This window comes from Peromyscus californicus, unplaced genomic scaffold, assembly GCF_007827085.1.
Source record: "Peromyscus californicus insignis strain IS unplaced genomic scaffold, ASM782708v3 Scaffold_12__1_contigs__length_115047231, whole genome shotgun sequence".
In the NCBI taxonomy this organism is placed as follows: domain Eukaryota; kingdom Metazoa; phylum Chordata; class Mammalia; order Rodentia; family Cricetidae; genus Peromyscus; species Peromyscus californicus.
This window is the reverse complement of record NW_026294413.1, coordinates 7,005,219-7,022,198: the sequence shown is the minus strand read 5'-3', so window position 1 is coordinate 7,022,198 and position 16,980 is coordinate 7,005,219. Positions and strand designations below refer to the sequence as shown.

Here is a 16,980-nt window from a genome sequence, read left to right as displayed (position 1 = left end):
TAGCTACAAGGGGCCCCATGTTGGCTGCCATTTGTAGTGAGTCTTTCTCTGTCCCGCCAGCCAGCTCCCAAATAAACAACATGGATACTTATTATAAATTATGAAAGCTTAAACAATAGCTTAGGCTTGTTTTTAACTAGCTGTTATAACTTAAATTAACCCATTTCTACTAATTTACATGCTGCCATGTGGCTCACAGCTTGCTACCTCATTTCCTTCATGTCATGTTTCCTCCAAGTCCGACTGGCAACTCCACCTTCTTCCTAGTGTTCCTTCTATCCTGAAAATCCTGCCTAACTATTGGACATTTAGGTTTTTTTCATTAAACCAATCACAGTGACATATCTTCACACAGTATAAAAGAATATTCCACAACATCACCTTTATTGAGAAATAACATGACTAAATGAAATTATGCTGCTTCAAACATTAGATACAAACACAGAATTTCCAGATCTTATAGTCAGCGCCAATGTAATATACAGCAAAATCTTTAACTTTACAAGGTCAACTCAATACTCTATCATGGCACACGATGGGGATAAAAATGTCTTCATTTCCTTTTATTCTTAACTTTTAATTTCCTTTCTGAACCAAGCTGTTTGGACCTTCACAATTACAAAGGAGAATCAGATTGTGGTGATTGTGTTGTTGTGTTGTAGCAGCTGAGTCCATTTGGTTTGTGCCTTGGCTTACACAGCCACAACTGCAGCTCCTGAGAATTCGAAACTGATTTAATTTCAACTATGTGGTGCACTATTCTTTTTTGTTAACGGAAATATTTGCAGATCAAGTCGGAGGTTGTATGCATATTTGGAATGTGATGCAGGCAATGGGAACACCTGAAACAGCAAATTTAAGGGAATGTGGTTTCATAAGCATTAAAGCTTAGATCTACCTTCGTTTGGTAGGTAATGCAAATAGTTAAAATGGGCATTTTCTTCTGGCAGATTTCTTGTTTGTTTTGGCAAAGTAAAGTTGCTTCATATTTTCAACTGTTTATTTGGTTCTGTCAGTGTGTGTGTGTGTGTGTGTGTGTGTGTGTGTGTGTGTGTGTGTGTGTGTGTGTGAAGGGCAAAATTATTCCCACAGCCATTAATTAATATGCAACATTATTTTTCTGGAAACAGAAAGATACTTCTCAAAGGTTTATTCAACCTAATTTGCTGAATATTCCACATCTCTCTTAGCCTGAAACTGTACTTGCCCTTGTCTCCAACTCCAGTGGTTAATTTTCACAACTCTGGACAGGAAGACAGCCATGTTTTCCCTCCATGTCAACAGTCAGCAGATGGGAATTAACTTACATAACGTTAGCAGATATTGAATAGGGAGCGGGTCCCAGTGGCTTAGAACCAAGGGAACACACGAGAACTAGAATGGCTTGATTTCTGAACACTGACTTAACTAAGGGAAAATGATGACGGGGCTTCCCAGTTTCTGAATTTAGAATAAAGATGTCACATTGATAAAACAGTATTTTCCACCACTGTAAACAATCATTTTAAGTTGTCAATTAGAACATGGTAAGTTGTAATCTCAGCTGTCAATCTGATAAGACTTAAAAGCAATATGTTGTTTGCTTTTTTAAAAAAATATTTATGTGGGGGCCACTGCAGAGGGGAGGAGAGGATATGGAGGGACTGGGAGGTGAGCGGAATTGGGGTACATGATGTGAAATTTCCAAAGATTCAATAACGGAATTGTGCTAAATATTAAAAAAAAATCATTATGTTTTTGGGTGTGTGTGAGGGTGTTCCAAGAAAGGTTTAAGTGATCCAGGAAGAGGCACCCTAAAAGTGGGTGGTGGCATTCCACAGGCTGGAGTATAGACTGGAAGGAAAAAATGAGCTCTGCACACTTCCATTTAACAGAAGAAGTGATGTGACCAATGGCCCCAAGCTCTGGTCCCAAGCTCAGCAGGGGATGCCGTCTGGACCCCAAATCAGGCACAAAGCACACCCATACACCTGTTTTCACAGAGGGATACTTTATTATTACGCAAGAAAGAAAAGTTCAAGTGACTGCTTTCTGACTCACACAGAAAACAGCAGCAAATGACCTTGCTGGTGTCATCTTAAGAGGTGAAGGGGAGGTCTGTGTTAGAGTGGGCTAGGATGCTGTGCCCAAGGAGATAGGGGATGAAGGAGAAGGGGAAGGGGACACGACAAAGGAGAAGTGGTATTTGTCTTGGAGGGACCAAGGACTACCTGTGTATAGAGGCGAGAGACATGGCCCATAGGCAAACGGCGGTTTATAAAGGTACATGGGGAAACCCTGTGCTAAGATGAGGAGTTTAATTTTAATTTGGCATGTTAATTAGGTGAACCAAAGGAGGATTCTGATTGCTGGACCTTGGCAGTCAGCCTCAGGAGGAGGAAGTGGTCAAATAAGGGAACAGACCTGGTGACTCGCTTTAGGAATGTGATCTAATGGTTCTTAGCAAGGCAGAGGGAATGGAGACGGGCAAGGCCTGCAGAGCCACATGCTCTGGTGGGCCAGTGTCCCTTCACTCTCTCTACCACGATGAACTGTACCCTCAGACTGAGAGCCCAAACAAACCCTCTGCATTAGTTACTTCTCTGTTGCTGTGATAAAATGTCATGATCAAAAGCAACTTAAGGAAGAAAAAGCTTATTCTGGCCTCCAGAGGAACAGAGTCCATCATATCTGGAAGCATGAAATGGTAGCGGGAGCCAGGAGCTGGCTGATCACATCTTATCCACACACAGGAAGCACACAGCAAGAAGGAAAGAAGCAAAGGACGATCCCTGACCCTGCTGACTTGGGTCCTGCAGCAAAGCTCCACTTCCTAAAGGCTACATAACCCCCCAAACAGAGTCACCAAATGGAACCCATGCTGAAATTCACGAGCCTCGGGGGACATTTCTCATTCAAACCACCACACCCTTAAGTTGCCTTTGTCGGGTATTTGATACAGCTGTGAAAAAATATACTAACTAATGATTAGCAGTACACAAAGCAATATTAGAATTATTGATTATAAACACCAAGAAAGGATGAAAGAAAAATTATTCCAAGATAGAAAAGCAGGAGTCTCCTCAAAGAAGCTCTGAAGTGAGGATTAAAGGCAAGTCTTTCCAAATAAAACCCACATAATTATCAAAGAAAGCAGGGCAGACACAAAGCATGAAGTTCAAGGAAGGGCAGCTGTCAGCAGTTACAGGGAATGGGAAACAGCGGGGGTCTGCCTGGAGTGGGGTTTAGCAGAGAGGAAGAAGAGAGGCCGGAGAAACTGAGACAGAGCCAAGGACATAGACCCTGCCCCTTCAAATCCCTACAGATAGAAATGCTGGGGATGCAGGTGCATCTTTAAGGCATCAAGGAATGAAGAGAGAGACTTTCTCCTGGAGTAGCTTAGACCAAGAGTGAGCCGTTTGAATTCTCCACTTCTCTCCTTGTGTCTTCTGTCTAGTTTGTGGTCTGTGTCCGATCTGTCCGTCCCTGTTGCCTGTACGGAACAAAGAGCTTTACTTACTGAGCAGCGTAGGGAATGTGGAGTGGGATGAGGATTAGTTTTCTACAGAAATCTTTGAGTTTTACAAAGAAAGAAGTTACTTTACTGAACCCAGAACAGCACTCAAGAACCACACACAGATGTTATCAACCTATATCCACACATTGCTTCCAACATGACGGGATATTTGTTCTTTAAGGTTGTTTTCAGCCTGTTGGCTACTTTCAGTAAATGGTTATCACAACACATATACATACACTCTCCTGGGTCAGGGACATGGAAGAATCCATAGTTTAAGATTAAAGCTATTTACTTAGCTTAAATTCTAAAAGCCGAATACATGGGAAGAGCAAGGCATAGTAACATTGGTTATACTGTTCTCTTAAAGGCAGGTTAAACTTAAATAGGCTGAGTATACAGCAAATTGACAGCATTTGAACAGTTTTAGAAGATCTCAGGGCATATTATTAACTTGGTTGCAAGGTCTGGCAAAAGTTGTCTCTTTGAAGACAGGTTATTTCTCAGAAAAAATACTATGACATACAGGTCCATAAATTCAGAGATGATTCCACTCCCAGGGACTACAAGTCTAGCAGGAAGAGCAAACCCATAAACACATGAATTTGTTGATATGAAAAAGATAGAACCTCTACATATGCAGGCAAGGCTATATTAGTCTGTTTTCTGTTGCTGTAGCATAGACTAGCTGTGACTGGGTAACCTTCGGAAAGATCTAAACATCCAAGATTGGGTGACCCCATCATTCGGGCCTTTGGTAAGGCCCTTGTAGTTGGTCTTTCTTTGGACCACCAGCTCCCAAATAATGACACAGAGACTTATTATTAAATATGAAAGCTTGGCCTTAGCTTAGGCTTGTTCCCAACTAGCTCCTAAAACTTAAATTAATCCGTTTATATTAATGTACATTCTGCCGCATGTCGTGTTAACTCTCCTCCATACTATATGTCCCACTGTTTCTGTGTCTCAGAGTTCCTATCTCTTTCCAGAAGTCCCGCCTATCCTCCCCTGCCTAGCCATTGTCCATCCAGTTCTTTATTAAACCAATCAGAAGGTGCCTTGGCGGAGATACCTCTTCACAGCATACAAAAAGATTATCCCGCAACAGACCCTTATGAGAGATGTCATCAAAAGTATGGAGCTGGTGAGATGGCCCAGCAGGTAACAGAACTTGTCACCAAGCTGAATTCAATCCCTGGAACCCTCCAAGGAGAGAACTGACCCCACATCTGTGATGTGGCATGTAGCTTAAATTCTAATTGGTCTTAATAATAAACACCTGGAGTCAGATATAGAGGTAAATAATGCTAGAAGATCAGAGAAGTAAAGGAGCCAGCTACTAGTGAGACTTACCTCTTCCTAATCCTCTGACCAAAAGGGGTGAGCTCCTGTCTCCACCCCACCTTATCACTTCCTCTCTCCACCCAGCCATATTGCTTTCTGTTTCCTCCTCCCAAGTGCTGGGATTGAAGGTATGTGCCACCACTGCCTGGTCTCTATGGTTAACTAGTGGCTGGCTCTGCCCTCTGATCTCCAGGCAAGCTTTATTTATTAGATCATAAACAAAATATCACCACAGTGGCATGTGCACCTACACACACATACCACACACACACACACTGAATAAATCTGAAAAACTGGGTAAGGGTGTGTGCCATAGGTCTTACAGTGAAAACAGGAAGCCATAAAAGAGCTCAGGGGTTGTTGTTGTTGTTGTTGTTGTTGTTGTTACTGTTTTGTAACAATTCATTCTCCTGGAAACTAACCAGGTTTCTGGGAAAGTTACATTAATCCCTACCAAAGGTTGCATCCACTGATTACCTACTCGGCCTTAGCTCTTAAAGGTCCCTTCACCACCAGGTCCCACTCTCAGGTGTTAACAGCCATTTAGCCCCCAAATATGTTTTTCTAGATCTTGAGCCCACCAACTTGATCTACACATTCATATATGTGACTGGTTTTGCGTTAAAGCCCCGACTCCTAAACTTACTGTTCCAGTCCCGCATTCTAAGCCTTAAGATGCCACCACGTCCAGCAACAGCCTTACCACCTGTCATCCATCAGTGAGTCTGTAATGTTCTCCAGGCTGTCACCAGCTCTACCTGTGTGCAGGGCTGTGCCCGGGCCCGAGTGTCAACAGCCTGATTTACCGCAGAACTTCCTAAGCTGGATGCCATTGGGAACTCAGTCCTGCTATCCTTAGACTCGTCTTCCATACTGCTTCCAGACTGAGCTATCAAACATAATTCTACAGTCACTAAAAATGGCAAAAGACCCCATATCAAAGCACCCATGAAATACTGTCAGTAGAAAAGAAGCAAGCTCCAAATAGTATGTCCATGATAATCCCACATCTGGTTTTCACCAATTATGTGTATATGCCTCAAACAAGAACATACATCAAAATATTAACAAGTTATCTTCCAGCGGTAAGATAGCTTTTTTTTTAATTTAATCTTCAATTTCTGCAACACATGCATGTGATCTTTAAAACAAAAGACATGGATCTATAAAGCTGATTATATCAACTTTAAAAGCAATCTTGTTGGCAGGGTAAGCTGCAAGCATCACGCCATGGCAGACAGGGCACTTCCCAAGCTTGTGCATGTACTTGGAAAGACCAGAAGACGTTGGCTGTCTTCCTCTATTTCTCTGCCTTAAGAAAACCATAAAAAGGAGAATTAATCACAGATATGAGAGGGCAGGGACCATGAACGGACACAGAGAAGACAGAAACCTACAAACCCAAGGAGAGAGGCCTCATACACTAATTCCGACACCTTGATCTTGACCTTAGATTTCTTGCCTCAAGATGGTGAGAAAATAAATTTGTTGCTGAAGACACCTATTCAGTGATCTATGTGATGGAAGCCCCTGGTAACCAATGCGCACACTCACACATTGTCAGGAGCAGTCCACTAAGGCAGGACAGAAAAGGAACATCTGAGCTGGAGCCTGGGTACCACCGGAGTGCTGAGTCACAAAGGCAGGCCAGCCAGCTGCCCAGTGTACCCCTCTCCGCACACACAGTGCAGCCAGGCAGACGGAGGGAGGGGAAAGCCCACCTTGGTTATAGAGGTGAGCCGCTGCACGAGAGCAAGTGAAAAGCAGACAGCAATGTAAGAGTGACCTTAAAACAAGCATAAAAGTCGGGTGGTGGTGGCGCATGCCTTTAATCCCAGCAACTCAGTGGATGTCTGTGAGTCTGAGGCCAGTCTGATCTACAGAGCAAGTTCCAGGACAGCCAGGGCTGCTACACAGAGAAACCCTGCTCAAAAAACAACAACAAAAACCAAGCATAAAAAGCAGGGGAGGGGAGGGGAGGGTGAGATGGCCCACTAGGTTAAGGCACTTGCCCTCAATCTGTCCTGAGTTCAGTCCCAGGACCCACATGACAAGAAAGAATTCCCAGCTGTCCTCTGATCCCCCCACACGCACCATGGCATACAAGCCCTTACCACAAAATAAATAAATGTAATTAAAAAACAGACAAAGGGAAATTACAGGACAGTGATTTAAGCACTGTGCCTTGCTTAGCATTTATATCAAAAGTGTCCTGCCTCGGAATGACATATACTCAGGCCATGGGGCAGAAAGCTGCCTGAGGCTTGATGGGGAGTAGAGACCTGTGTGTCTTTGTCAATGTTCACTAGGAAGCAAGCACTGTGGAAGAGGCGCTGAATCCAGAAGACAAAACGACTTGCTTTTAACTTTGCCCAGTCTCTGTCACTAGTGACCTCAGTATGACCCCACCAGGTATCTGCATGTAACAGGCATAAATTAGAGAAGGAACCTAGTCCTGGGACCCACTGCACAGATCCTCACTTCCCTCGTGGTTAACCTGCCTGTGAACATCCAGTCTTCAGGCATCAGACGCAAATGCTGAGCTCCCAGTATGGCACTATTCAAGCTGGCCTGAGAGGGAGTGGATGCTTTTCCCGTGAGGCTGCCTTCCTGCCTACAGAGCCTTGGGCAGCACCGTCTGTCCACTTTCACGTCCCCCATCCGCACTGGCATTGTTCTGGCTCCACACCTGCTCCCTCAGGACTCGAGCTCCTCTTTGTCTGCAGACAGGGAAAACAGAGGAGCCCAAGGGAAAAGACGCACACAGGAACTTCCTGGCATGTGTGTGAATGCTTCCTAACCGAGGGTCAAACGAGCATCTGCCTGTTACAGTGTTGTTATCAAGCAAGTCTCACTGTGGAGTGCAGGCTGCCTCAGCTCTTAAACAGCAGGATTACCGATGGGACCTGCCAAGCACAGCTCTCTTTCACGAGTTAGTTTCGGAGGCTGTCGCACGTTGGTTGCGGTGTGGAGGTCGGAAGACAACGCAGGGGGATCAGGCCCGGGAATCAGGCCCGGGGATCAGGTCCGGGGATCAGGTCCGGGGATCAGGCCCGGGGGTCAGGTCCGGGGATCAGGTCCGGGGATCAGGCCCGGGGGTCAGGTCCGGGGGTCAGGAGAAGTGGCGAGTGGCCTGACCTGCTGAGCCATCTCTGATCCTTTCTCTTCAAGACAGGTTCTCACTGGTTGTGGGGATGAAATCGGCATCCATGACAGAGCAACCTCTACCTGTGTCCACCCAATATCAGCTCAGCTACTTTTTAAATTACCTTGAAATCTTTAGGGCAAAGAGATTAAAAAAATGCATGATTTAAAAAATTAACAACAAATAAAAATATATCACTAAAAAAGCCACAATCTGTATTTAATATATTAAAATACATTGATAATTTTATAAATAAAACCATTGTAAACAGTAGATAGATACATGATCAAATTTCTGATACCAGTTACATATAAATCAACAGCCGATTTCAAAAATGTAAGAAATTTCCATCTTACCTTTAAGAACCATCTAAGTTAATTTTACAAAATTATCAAAAGTTAAAAAGGGTTCAATATGCTTCCATTTTGTTCCATTTTCACATCATCAGACCTTAAAAATTAGACAGGACATAAAACCTGAGACCATCAGGTGCTGGCGAAGGCTGGGGAGCCGACAGAGGTCCATCCAGTGCTTCCACCTGCCTCTGTTCTCAGAACCAGGGGCCTCATCCTGCCACATCCAGTGCTTCTGCCGGACCACCATGGGACTTCTGGGAGAAGTTTGCTGAGGGAATCTCCACATGGAATCCTGGACCAATACTGAAACTTCTGAAGACTCTGCATCTGAATCCAATACCGGAGCATCCCTCTCACTCAGAGTGAGAGGCTGGCACTTCATTTAGGCACTTGATTTCAGGTTACTTGCTGAGGTAGGATAATGTCCCCTTCTCTGCGACTGGCATTACATAAATGGTGGCTGAACTGGAAAGGGCTCTAACGCCTTTTCTGCGTTCTTCCAGTTGTGAAAATTCTCTCGGTACCACTCAACTGGCAGGAAAATCAAGACAATGAAAAAGTAAAAACCATGCATCAATTAAGCAGCACTTCCTGAGTGCCTGCTACGTCAGCAGAGTCTCACCTTCAAGCTGACCAGCGGGGCTCATCACCTGAAAAGCCCTGGAAACAGTAAGGAGCTGCTGCCTTCTGCCCAATGCAAAGGCAGTCCCTGCAGCACAGACCTGTGGGGAATGCTGAAGACATTCAGATTTCAGCAATCTCAGGGGAGGCAACAGGCATTTATGCTGCCTTTAAAGCTACTTCACAGAAAGAAGAATACTTATTCATCTAACCACAGTGATACAGGATCAGGCAACATGAGATGAAGGGTCTCTCTATGAATAGGTGAGGTCAGTTTATGGTGTGCACTATTAGCTCAAGGCTCTACACTAAGTAAGAAGCCTAAGTCTAGCTAAGAATGGAAGCTACCTTTGCTTTTGGCTTTTCATACTTGAACAAAGTATTTTGTATTTAAAGTTGTGAATCAAGGCCTGTTTTTACACATTTGAGCAGATTCTTTCCTACAAACACAATTCCAAACAGATTTTTGTTGGTCTGTTTTGTTCTGTCTTTTGAGACAGGGTTTCACTAGGCAGCCCTAGCTAGCCTAAAACTTGTTATGTAAACCAGGCTGGCCTCAAACTCAGAGATCCTCCTGCCTCCACTTCCTGAATGTTGGGATTTAAGGCATGTGCTACCACCCAGGGTCCAAAGAGCTTTACACACACACACACACACACAGAGAGAGAGAGAGAGAGAGGAGAGAGAGAGAGAGAGAGAGAGAGAGAGAGAGAGAAAGAGAGAGAGAGAGAGAGATTAACTCTTCTTTTACTAGTTTTAAATTTTCTTCAGAGCTAAGACCCCACTGATCTTAACATGGACCACTGAGAAAGAAGAAAGCTGCCTTTCAAGAAGACAAAGGAAAGGAGAACTGAGCACCCAGCATCGGAACTAAGTGAGCATCTGAGGAACGGAGAAGGCTCAGGAGGAGCAGTGAGAAGCGAAGTCCACTCAACTCCAGATGCTCAGGAAACGACTGTCAGGAATGAAACGAGCAGCTCGGGTTGCAGCCGGTTCCTCACGGCTCTGCAGATCTCGGTACTGTCCCCAAATGATCGACTCGTTACCACGTACCTGTTTTCTTTATTCCTTCTTCCCAAGGCACTTTGGGCTTCCATCCTAAACTGTGAATTTTTTCAGACTTCATTGGATATCTCATGTCATTGTGAGGTCTTGCAAAGCAAAGATTTAAGATGACATTGTGAACATACATTTGCACATCTAAGACACAGAATGCACTCACACATCTTTATTGTGAACATACATTTGCACATCTAAGACACGGAATGCAATCACACATCTTTATTGTGAATATACATTTGCACATCTAAGACACGGAATGCAATCACACATCTTTATTGTGAATATACATTTGTACATCTAAGATACAAAATGTACACACACATTTATTATGAACACACACTTGCACATCTGACTAAGAGACAGAACACACACTTGCACATCTGACTAAGAGACAGAATGCACACCCACACATCTTTATCACAATTCACATTAAAACAAAATCATGCTGGAAACATGTTATTGTGGAAAGATATATAAAACCCATTTATTACCAATGCCTAACATTCTCTATAGACTATCCTTTCAATATTTTATTTATTTCAGCCACAATTTAGGTACAAATGAAGTGTCTGACATATATAAGAAAATAAGCAAATGTTTGACGAATGAATAAATCAATCACACAGGTGCAAGTAAGTGTACCAAGCCTGAGTACCAAGCCTGGGGCAAGAAGCATTGTCTACAATGTAATTAACCCTCAGAACACTTCTGTGAGAAGATAATCTCCCAATTTCACAATGAAGAAAACCCCACACGGGGAAAGAGTCAACAACTTTCTTTAAGCCCGTGGCTAATAACAGTGCTATCCTTAATCTCTACAACACTTATAATTAGGAAGAAAAATGTGTCAGACAATGCATGAGTTAAACTACTTTTCCGGTAAGTTCATATAGCTTATAGTTTTATAAGCACCCAAAACTTCACCATCTTCTCCAGATGTTCCAACTTGTTACTCACCTGTCATTAACGTAGTCCACCCACCTTTCCGTTTCAGACTCTGAATTGGTCTCTTTGATCTGTCAAAATGAAGCAAGCTTCTGAGCCACAGTACAAAAAGAGACCACAGAGCAACAGTTGTATTTACTAGCTGATAGAAGCAGACAAGAAAGACAACTGCCTCACAACGGGAAGGGAAGAGGAGGAGGGCAGCCAGAATACTTTCTATCCTTACAACCTCCACTCCATCCAGAGCTCATCAAGAATGTGTTCTACACAAACCACAGGGGAGCACCCTGAAGCCTACAATGAGCAGTTCACACTGGAGCCTCACAGTCACTTCACGCTTCACTGGAGTTCCTATTTCTGAAGCTGTATATCTTCCAGCTAGAGGACGCACACTGATACTCTCTCCCTGAAGAACTAATGCCATGTCACACAAAGACACACGGTACACATGATTATGAATTTATTTTCCCTTCTGTTCATTTCTAAGTAAAGGAAATGGTAACCTGTTGATACAGTGGTAGTTTGCATGAGAAACTTCCCCTATTGGCTGGTGTAGTTGAATCCTTGGTTCTCCATTGGTGGTACTGCTTGGGGATGGTACAGAAACTTTAGCAAGTAGGGCTTTGCCAAAGAGAATAAAGACATCACTGGGGCAGGCTTTGCGGTGTTACAGCCTCACCCCACTCCCTGCTCTTTCTTCTGCTTCCTATGTGTGGATGGATGAAAATGATCTAACCAGCTTCCTACTCTTGCCTCCAAGCTATGTTGCACCAGCACCATTATGGACACTATCCCTCAAGATCTAAACTGAAATTAACTTTTTCCTTAACTTGCTTGTGGTCATGGTGTTTCATCACAGCAACTAATACACATAGTGAGTAAATTCTTCATTATTGCCACTAATTTGGTGACAAATTCATAAATACCCTCTTAGAGCAGATCCATACGTACCAGCTGTATTAGTTCTTTCGCAAGCTGAACAACTGACATTTCAAAGTTGGTCCCAATGTTATAGATTTCCCCTGGTTCTCCCTTTTTGAGGACAGTGAGAAATGCTTCCACTACATCAGCAGCATAAAGGAAGTTTCTTCTTTGAAGCCCTGATCCATGAATACAGCTAAACGGATTAAATAAAGCAGGATTATAAAGTGCAGAAAAGAAGCTCCCAAACCAGGCATGAGCAGTGACCAGTGTGATTCCTGAGAAGCCAATTTCCAGAGGCCCTAGAAATCTGTGACTGAAAAATATTAGTTCCCTTAAAATTTCTTCCTCATTTCTTAAATGATACCCAAACTTCTTGAGGATTCTTAATTTAAAAAGTGGAAAATATGGCTCCTGAATAAATATTTGTTAATTTTATACTATAAATTCATTTTGAAGAATTACCTAAGTTGGGTGGGCTTATACAGGACTGTAACTACAGCCACTTGGGAAACTGAGGCAAGAGGATTCCAAGTTCAAGGCCAGCCTGAGCAACTTCAAAAAGTTAAAAAGTCAACAATAAGGAAATGACAGGGCTGGGACGGGTAGGGCTACAGCTTGTTATTAGAGTGCTTGCTCAGAAGGGGCAAGGCCTACTTTCAAGCCCTAGAACCTAAAAATAATGGAAAAAAGAAAAAGAAAACCTACATTTCTATATTAAATTAACCATTTGGAAATCTAAAATTATACACAGATATGAATTTTATTTTGTAGCTCTAAGTTCCATGGCAGATAATTTCAGAATTTACCTTAGTAAGTCATGAAGATGCAGTTATTGAAAAACTATCACATTAAATGGAGAAAGCATTCCTAAACTGGCAGAATGTTCAGATCCATGGCCTCTGTAAGACCTGATGGCTTTCAAAGATTGCTACTGAATACTATTAGCATAGCAGAAAGCACATGAATGCAAAAGTAAAAAGTGACATACCATTTCCTGTCGTGTTGGAGCAAAGATATAAATTTTGGAATAACCTAGAAGAATATTTAAATGTCATTTCAGACTTTGAAAATGACATTAATATGAATTTAAACTCATAAGATGAACCTAAATTCATGACCTCTGGTAAATAAAGAACTCTAAGGTAGTTTGTGATTTCATAAAAACCTGAGGATGAAAAGGCAGGTATAGTGGGAATTCAGAGGAAGCCTTCTTGGACAGTTTGCGGCCTACATACGCCACCTCTTTGGAGATTTCTTTCATAAAGGCAGGCATCACATATCACTTATCACTCACATATAAGCGCCCACTCAGTAAGTCCAAGCTTCTACATCTTTGCCTAATTAGCTTCTAACTTTTATATTCCATGACATAACTGCAGACCAGTCTTAACTGCTACACTGGGCAGTACTGGGAGTGCTATATGGTGCTTCAGAATGCAAGGAAGACAGTGCCTGTCCACACACATCCTAAAAATGCTGTCTTTTCTTTGCATCCCCCAATTTAAAGACAATGGTTAAAGGACACAATGGCATGCCAGCTGGAATGTGTCAAGTTGACACTTTGAGTGACATCTCCAAACTCTGAGTCTGAAGAGCTCGAGTGCAACCCCCACAGAGCATGTAATTATGCACAATTACAACATAAATTAGTTCAAACAAATAACTGCTGGAGGTAATTTAGAAACAGAGTTTACCTTTTCTGGATACTGATGTGGTCCGTAAACATTACTGCTTCTGGTGATGACAACTGGAAACTTAGAGTGAACATTCAACATTAACTAAGGGCCCAACAAGCAGGGTTAGTTTAAAACACACAGCTTCCTAACACTGGTGCCTACCTGACACTCTGTCAGCACAGTGAAGAGCCTGTCTGAGCTCACACTTGTAATTCTGACACCCATGAGGCTAATGCAGGAGGATTTCTAGTTCAAGATCCAGCCTGAGCTATGCAGTGAGTTTGCTGTTGTTGTTGTTTTAAGTCAGGCCTGGTGATGCATGCTTTTAATACTAGAAGTCAGGAGGAAGAGGCAGGGGGATCTCTTTGAGTTTGAGACCAGTGTGGTCGACATAGTAAATTCCAGACCATCCAGGACCACATAGTAAGATCATATCTTAAAAAACACAGGGGAGGACAGTGCTCAGATAAAAGCAGAGGCCCAATGGGAAGACGGACACAGAGGGAAGCACAGAATCAGATTCAACACTGAGGCACTCCACATGATTATTTCCAAGATGGCTTCCAGCAGTCTACATTTAATTAGATGGTAAAATGGTAGGCATCAAGTTGACTCTCTTCATTGAATCAACCCTTACAAGTAAAAAGGATCATCACAAAAAGCAAGAGAACACCAAGGAATTTCTTGGCTTGCCTTTCTAACTCAGCCCTAATAACTAATAATGCCAGTGGGAAGCCAAATACATGGCACTGGAGCTGATAACACTTGTTGTGATTAAACTCCCAGAATGACACTGTCAGAGCCACCAGACATAAGTCTTCAAGTCTACCTCATATGGAGCCAGACTGCTGACTCACACAGAGAAAAGCAACTGCTGGGAAAGGAATCTGTCATCCCTCCACCTTGTAGGATTTCCATGAGCATCTCGCTAGACCTGTGATGTTCTGTTACTGAAATAAGACTAAATATGTTTCAGGTTTGTGCTTTCATGAGGAACTGAACAAGAGGCAGGGCCTTCGCTGCCCATGCAATATAAGATTTACTACTTATAAGACCTTACTAAGTTTTTAAGCTAGGTTTTCTACGCCAAAGCTAACTTAGAATTTTAAAGCTTAAGTCCACAGTAAATGGCTCCAGAGTTTCAGAAATCAGGTCTGGTGAGATTGAAAAAAGTACTTGCTACCAAGCTTGATGACCTACTCAATGCCTGAACCCACATGGTGGAAGGACGAAAGTGCTTCCATACGATGCCCTCTGACCGCCACACTCATATCATAGAACACACATACATACATTCACTCACATGCACAATAAATATTACCAAATAGTTTCAGAAATCAGCTTTTACCTTGTATCGTTCCCAATAAGACTGTACAAAACACTCAGCGGCGGCTTTAGATGAAGCATAAGGGTTTGTAGGTTGTTTGGGTGATGATTCATCAAACTCCTAGTTTTAAAAGGATACATTTGAATTACATAAGTAATTAAGTAGAAAACATATTACAACGTCTAAGTGTGTGGCTTAACAGTAGTCTGTGTCAAATTCACAAGAACCTGAGTTCAATCCCAGCACACACACACGTTGAGTGCACATTAATATACAACCATACTACTAGTTTGAAATGTCAATCACTACATCTAAGAAATCATTTCTTGCTCTGGTGGTACACATCTGTAATCCCAGCACTTGGGAGGTGGAGGAATGGAATCAAGAATTGAAACCCTGTCTCAAAAACAAGCAAACAAAAGCCAAACCAACACAGATACCTCTTGAATTCTAGTCATGGGAAGAGTAAGTGTAAAGGTTCTTAAAGTCTAGTGTAGGGGAGAAGAAATAGGAAATGTAGTTACTGAACTGGCTAGAGGCCATATTATATCAAACCTATAGTCTCAACATTTTAAAATATTTTTAAAGATGTATTTATTATTTTTATATGTATGTGTGTGTACATGAGTTTCTGTGCACCACATATCCACAGGAACCCATGGGAACCACTTAAGGGCATTAGGTCTCCAGGACCTGGAGTTATACATGATTGTAAGCAACCACATGGGTACAGGAGCCAAGCCAGAGTCCTCTGTAAGAGAAATAAAGCCATCTTTCCTGCCTTATATTTATACTTTTGAGACAAAGTGTCACTAAGTTACCCAGGCTAGGTTTTAACTTGGGGTCCTTCTGTTTCAGCCTCCTTCAGAGCTCAGATTACGGAACTGTGCCACCAGGTGTGTACCATCAGGCCTGGCTAAAATGTTTGCAACTATCTTGGGTGAATAAGCATTCTCTCAGGAAATCTTGGTACAGCTGTTGACAATCACTGTTGCAACATTCTGAAGCTCACCACTGAAAGCAAAATCATGTAATTATTTAGTTGTAAAAATGATGGTCAGAAGAGCCCATACAATAGAGCTAAACACAAAATTGGTACTAGACAAAATGATAGATGGTAATGAAGTTTGTGCATCATCCTTTATTTTATGCAATCAGTAAATAACTTAATTCTCCTGAGTGGAAAGACTTGGGACTGGAATGTTAGGACCTTCTCTATGCACCACCCAGACATTGTTGAATTCTTTCTATCAAAACACAAGTTGGAAGATCTTCCAGAGAGTAGAAACCAGCTGCTGGCTAATACCATATCAAATGTCCACACATTAGAAGTGTTTGGGAACCCTTTTTAAAATGACATACACCAACTTTTGTTTTGATTCTCATAAAAATATACTTATATAAGGAAATCTGTAGTTTTACTGGGTAACAGTTGGGTGCTTACACACCAAATAGCTAGTGATTTGAAGATTAAAACTTCAGAAGTATGAACAACTGCACTCTTCTCTATCTAAATTTAATTTTTGACTGCCATTATTCTCTCCATCTGTCCAAGATCACACAACTACACTAAAATGTTAACTGTATAGAAATTATCTTAACCATTAATAACTTTTAGAAGTAAGCATTCAATAACTATTACCTGCACATAGATTTTTTTTGAGGCTTCTCTCTGGTACCCTCTTAATTTCAGGACCACTGTACCTAGCAGCATAGATATTTGTTTATTCTGAGGCTTTTGCTTTCATATCCTGCTTAGAATTAAACACAGGATTTCACACACACTGAGTAAGTACTGAGCAAGACCCCTAGACTGTTGTTACTCATTTCCCATTGACTCTGAACTAGATCCTGGCCTGTTACCCACTTCCCATCAACACAGAGATTGACCCTGGCCTGTTACTCACTTCCCATCCACACTGAGCTAGACCCTGGCCTGTTCCTCACTTCCCATCAACGTAGAGATTGACCCTGGCCTGTTACTGACTCCCAACAGAACATGTATTTAAAAGAAAGGACCAAGGAAAGGAAACTATGGACTGAAGAATGGTTCTATCTTTTTGTCTAAAAAATACAATTAGGAA

The 16,980-nt window shown here is 42.3% G+C and overlaps 1 protein-coding gene across 6 annotated transcripts in view; it reads right to left on the bottom strand.

Annotated features, from left to right (window-relative positions):
* The window catches only part of Tgds (TDP-glucose 4,6-dehydratase), a 33,155-nt gene that overhangs the window by 4,035 nt on the left and 12,140 nt on the right, over positions 1–16,980 (bottom strand). For 3 of the 6 annotated variants that reach the window (XM_052732490.1, XM_052732485.1, XM_052732489.1), the window contains 7 exons: positions 14,918–15,016; positions 13,588–13,647; positions 12,882–12,925; positions 11,921–12,086; positions 10,982–11,040; positions 10,016–10,113; positions 360–3,472 (listed from right to left, as the gene is read on the bottom strand). In XM_052732490.1, coding sequence (XP_052588450.1) covers positions 3,342–3,472; positions 10,016–10,113; positions 10,982–11,040; positions 11,921–12,086; positions 12,882–12,925; positions 13,588–13,647; positions 14,918–15,016 — 657 coding nt within the window. In that variant the 3' untranslated portion in view covers positions 360–3,341. Of the gene's footprint in view, positions 1–359; positions 3,473–3,558; positions 6,153–8,179; positions 8,873–10,015; positions 10,114–10,981; positions 11,041–11,920; positions 12,087–12,881; positions 12,926–13,587; positions 13,648–14,917; positions 15,017–16,980 lie in introns of those variants that run through there. The other 3 variants (XM_052732487.1, XM_052732488.1, XM_052732486.1) reach the window with 3 other exon arrangements.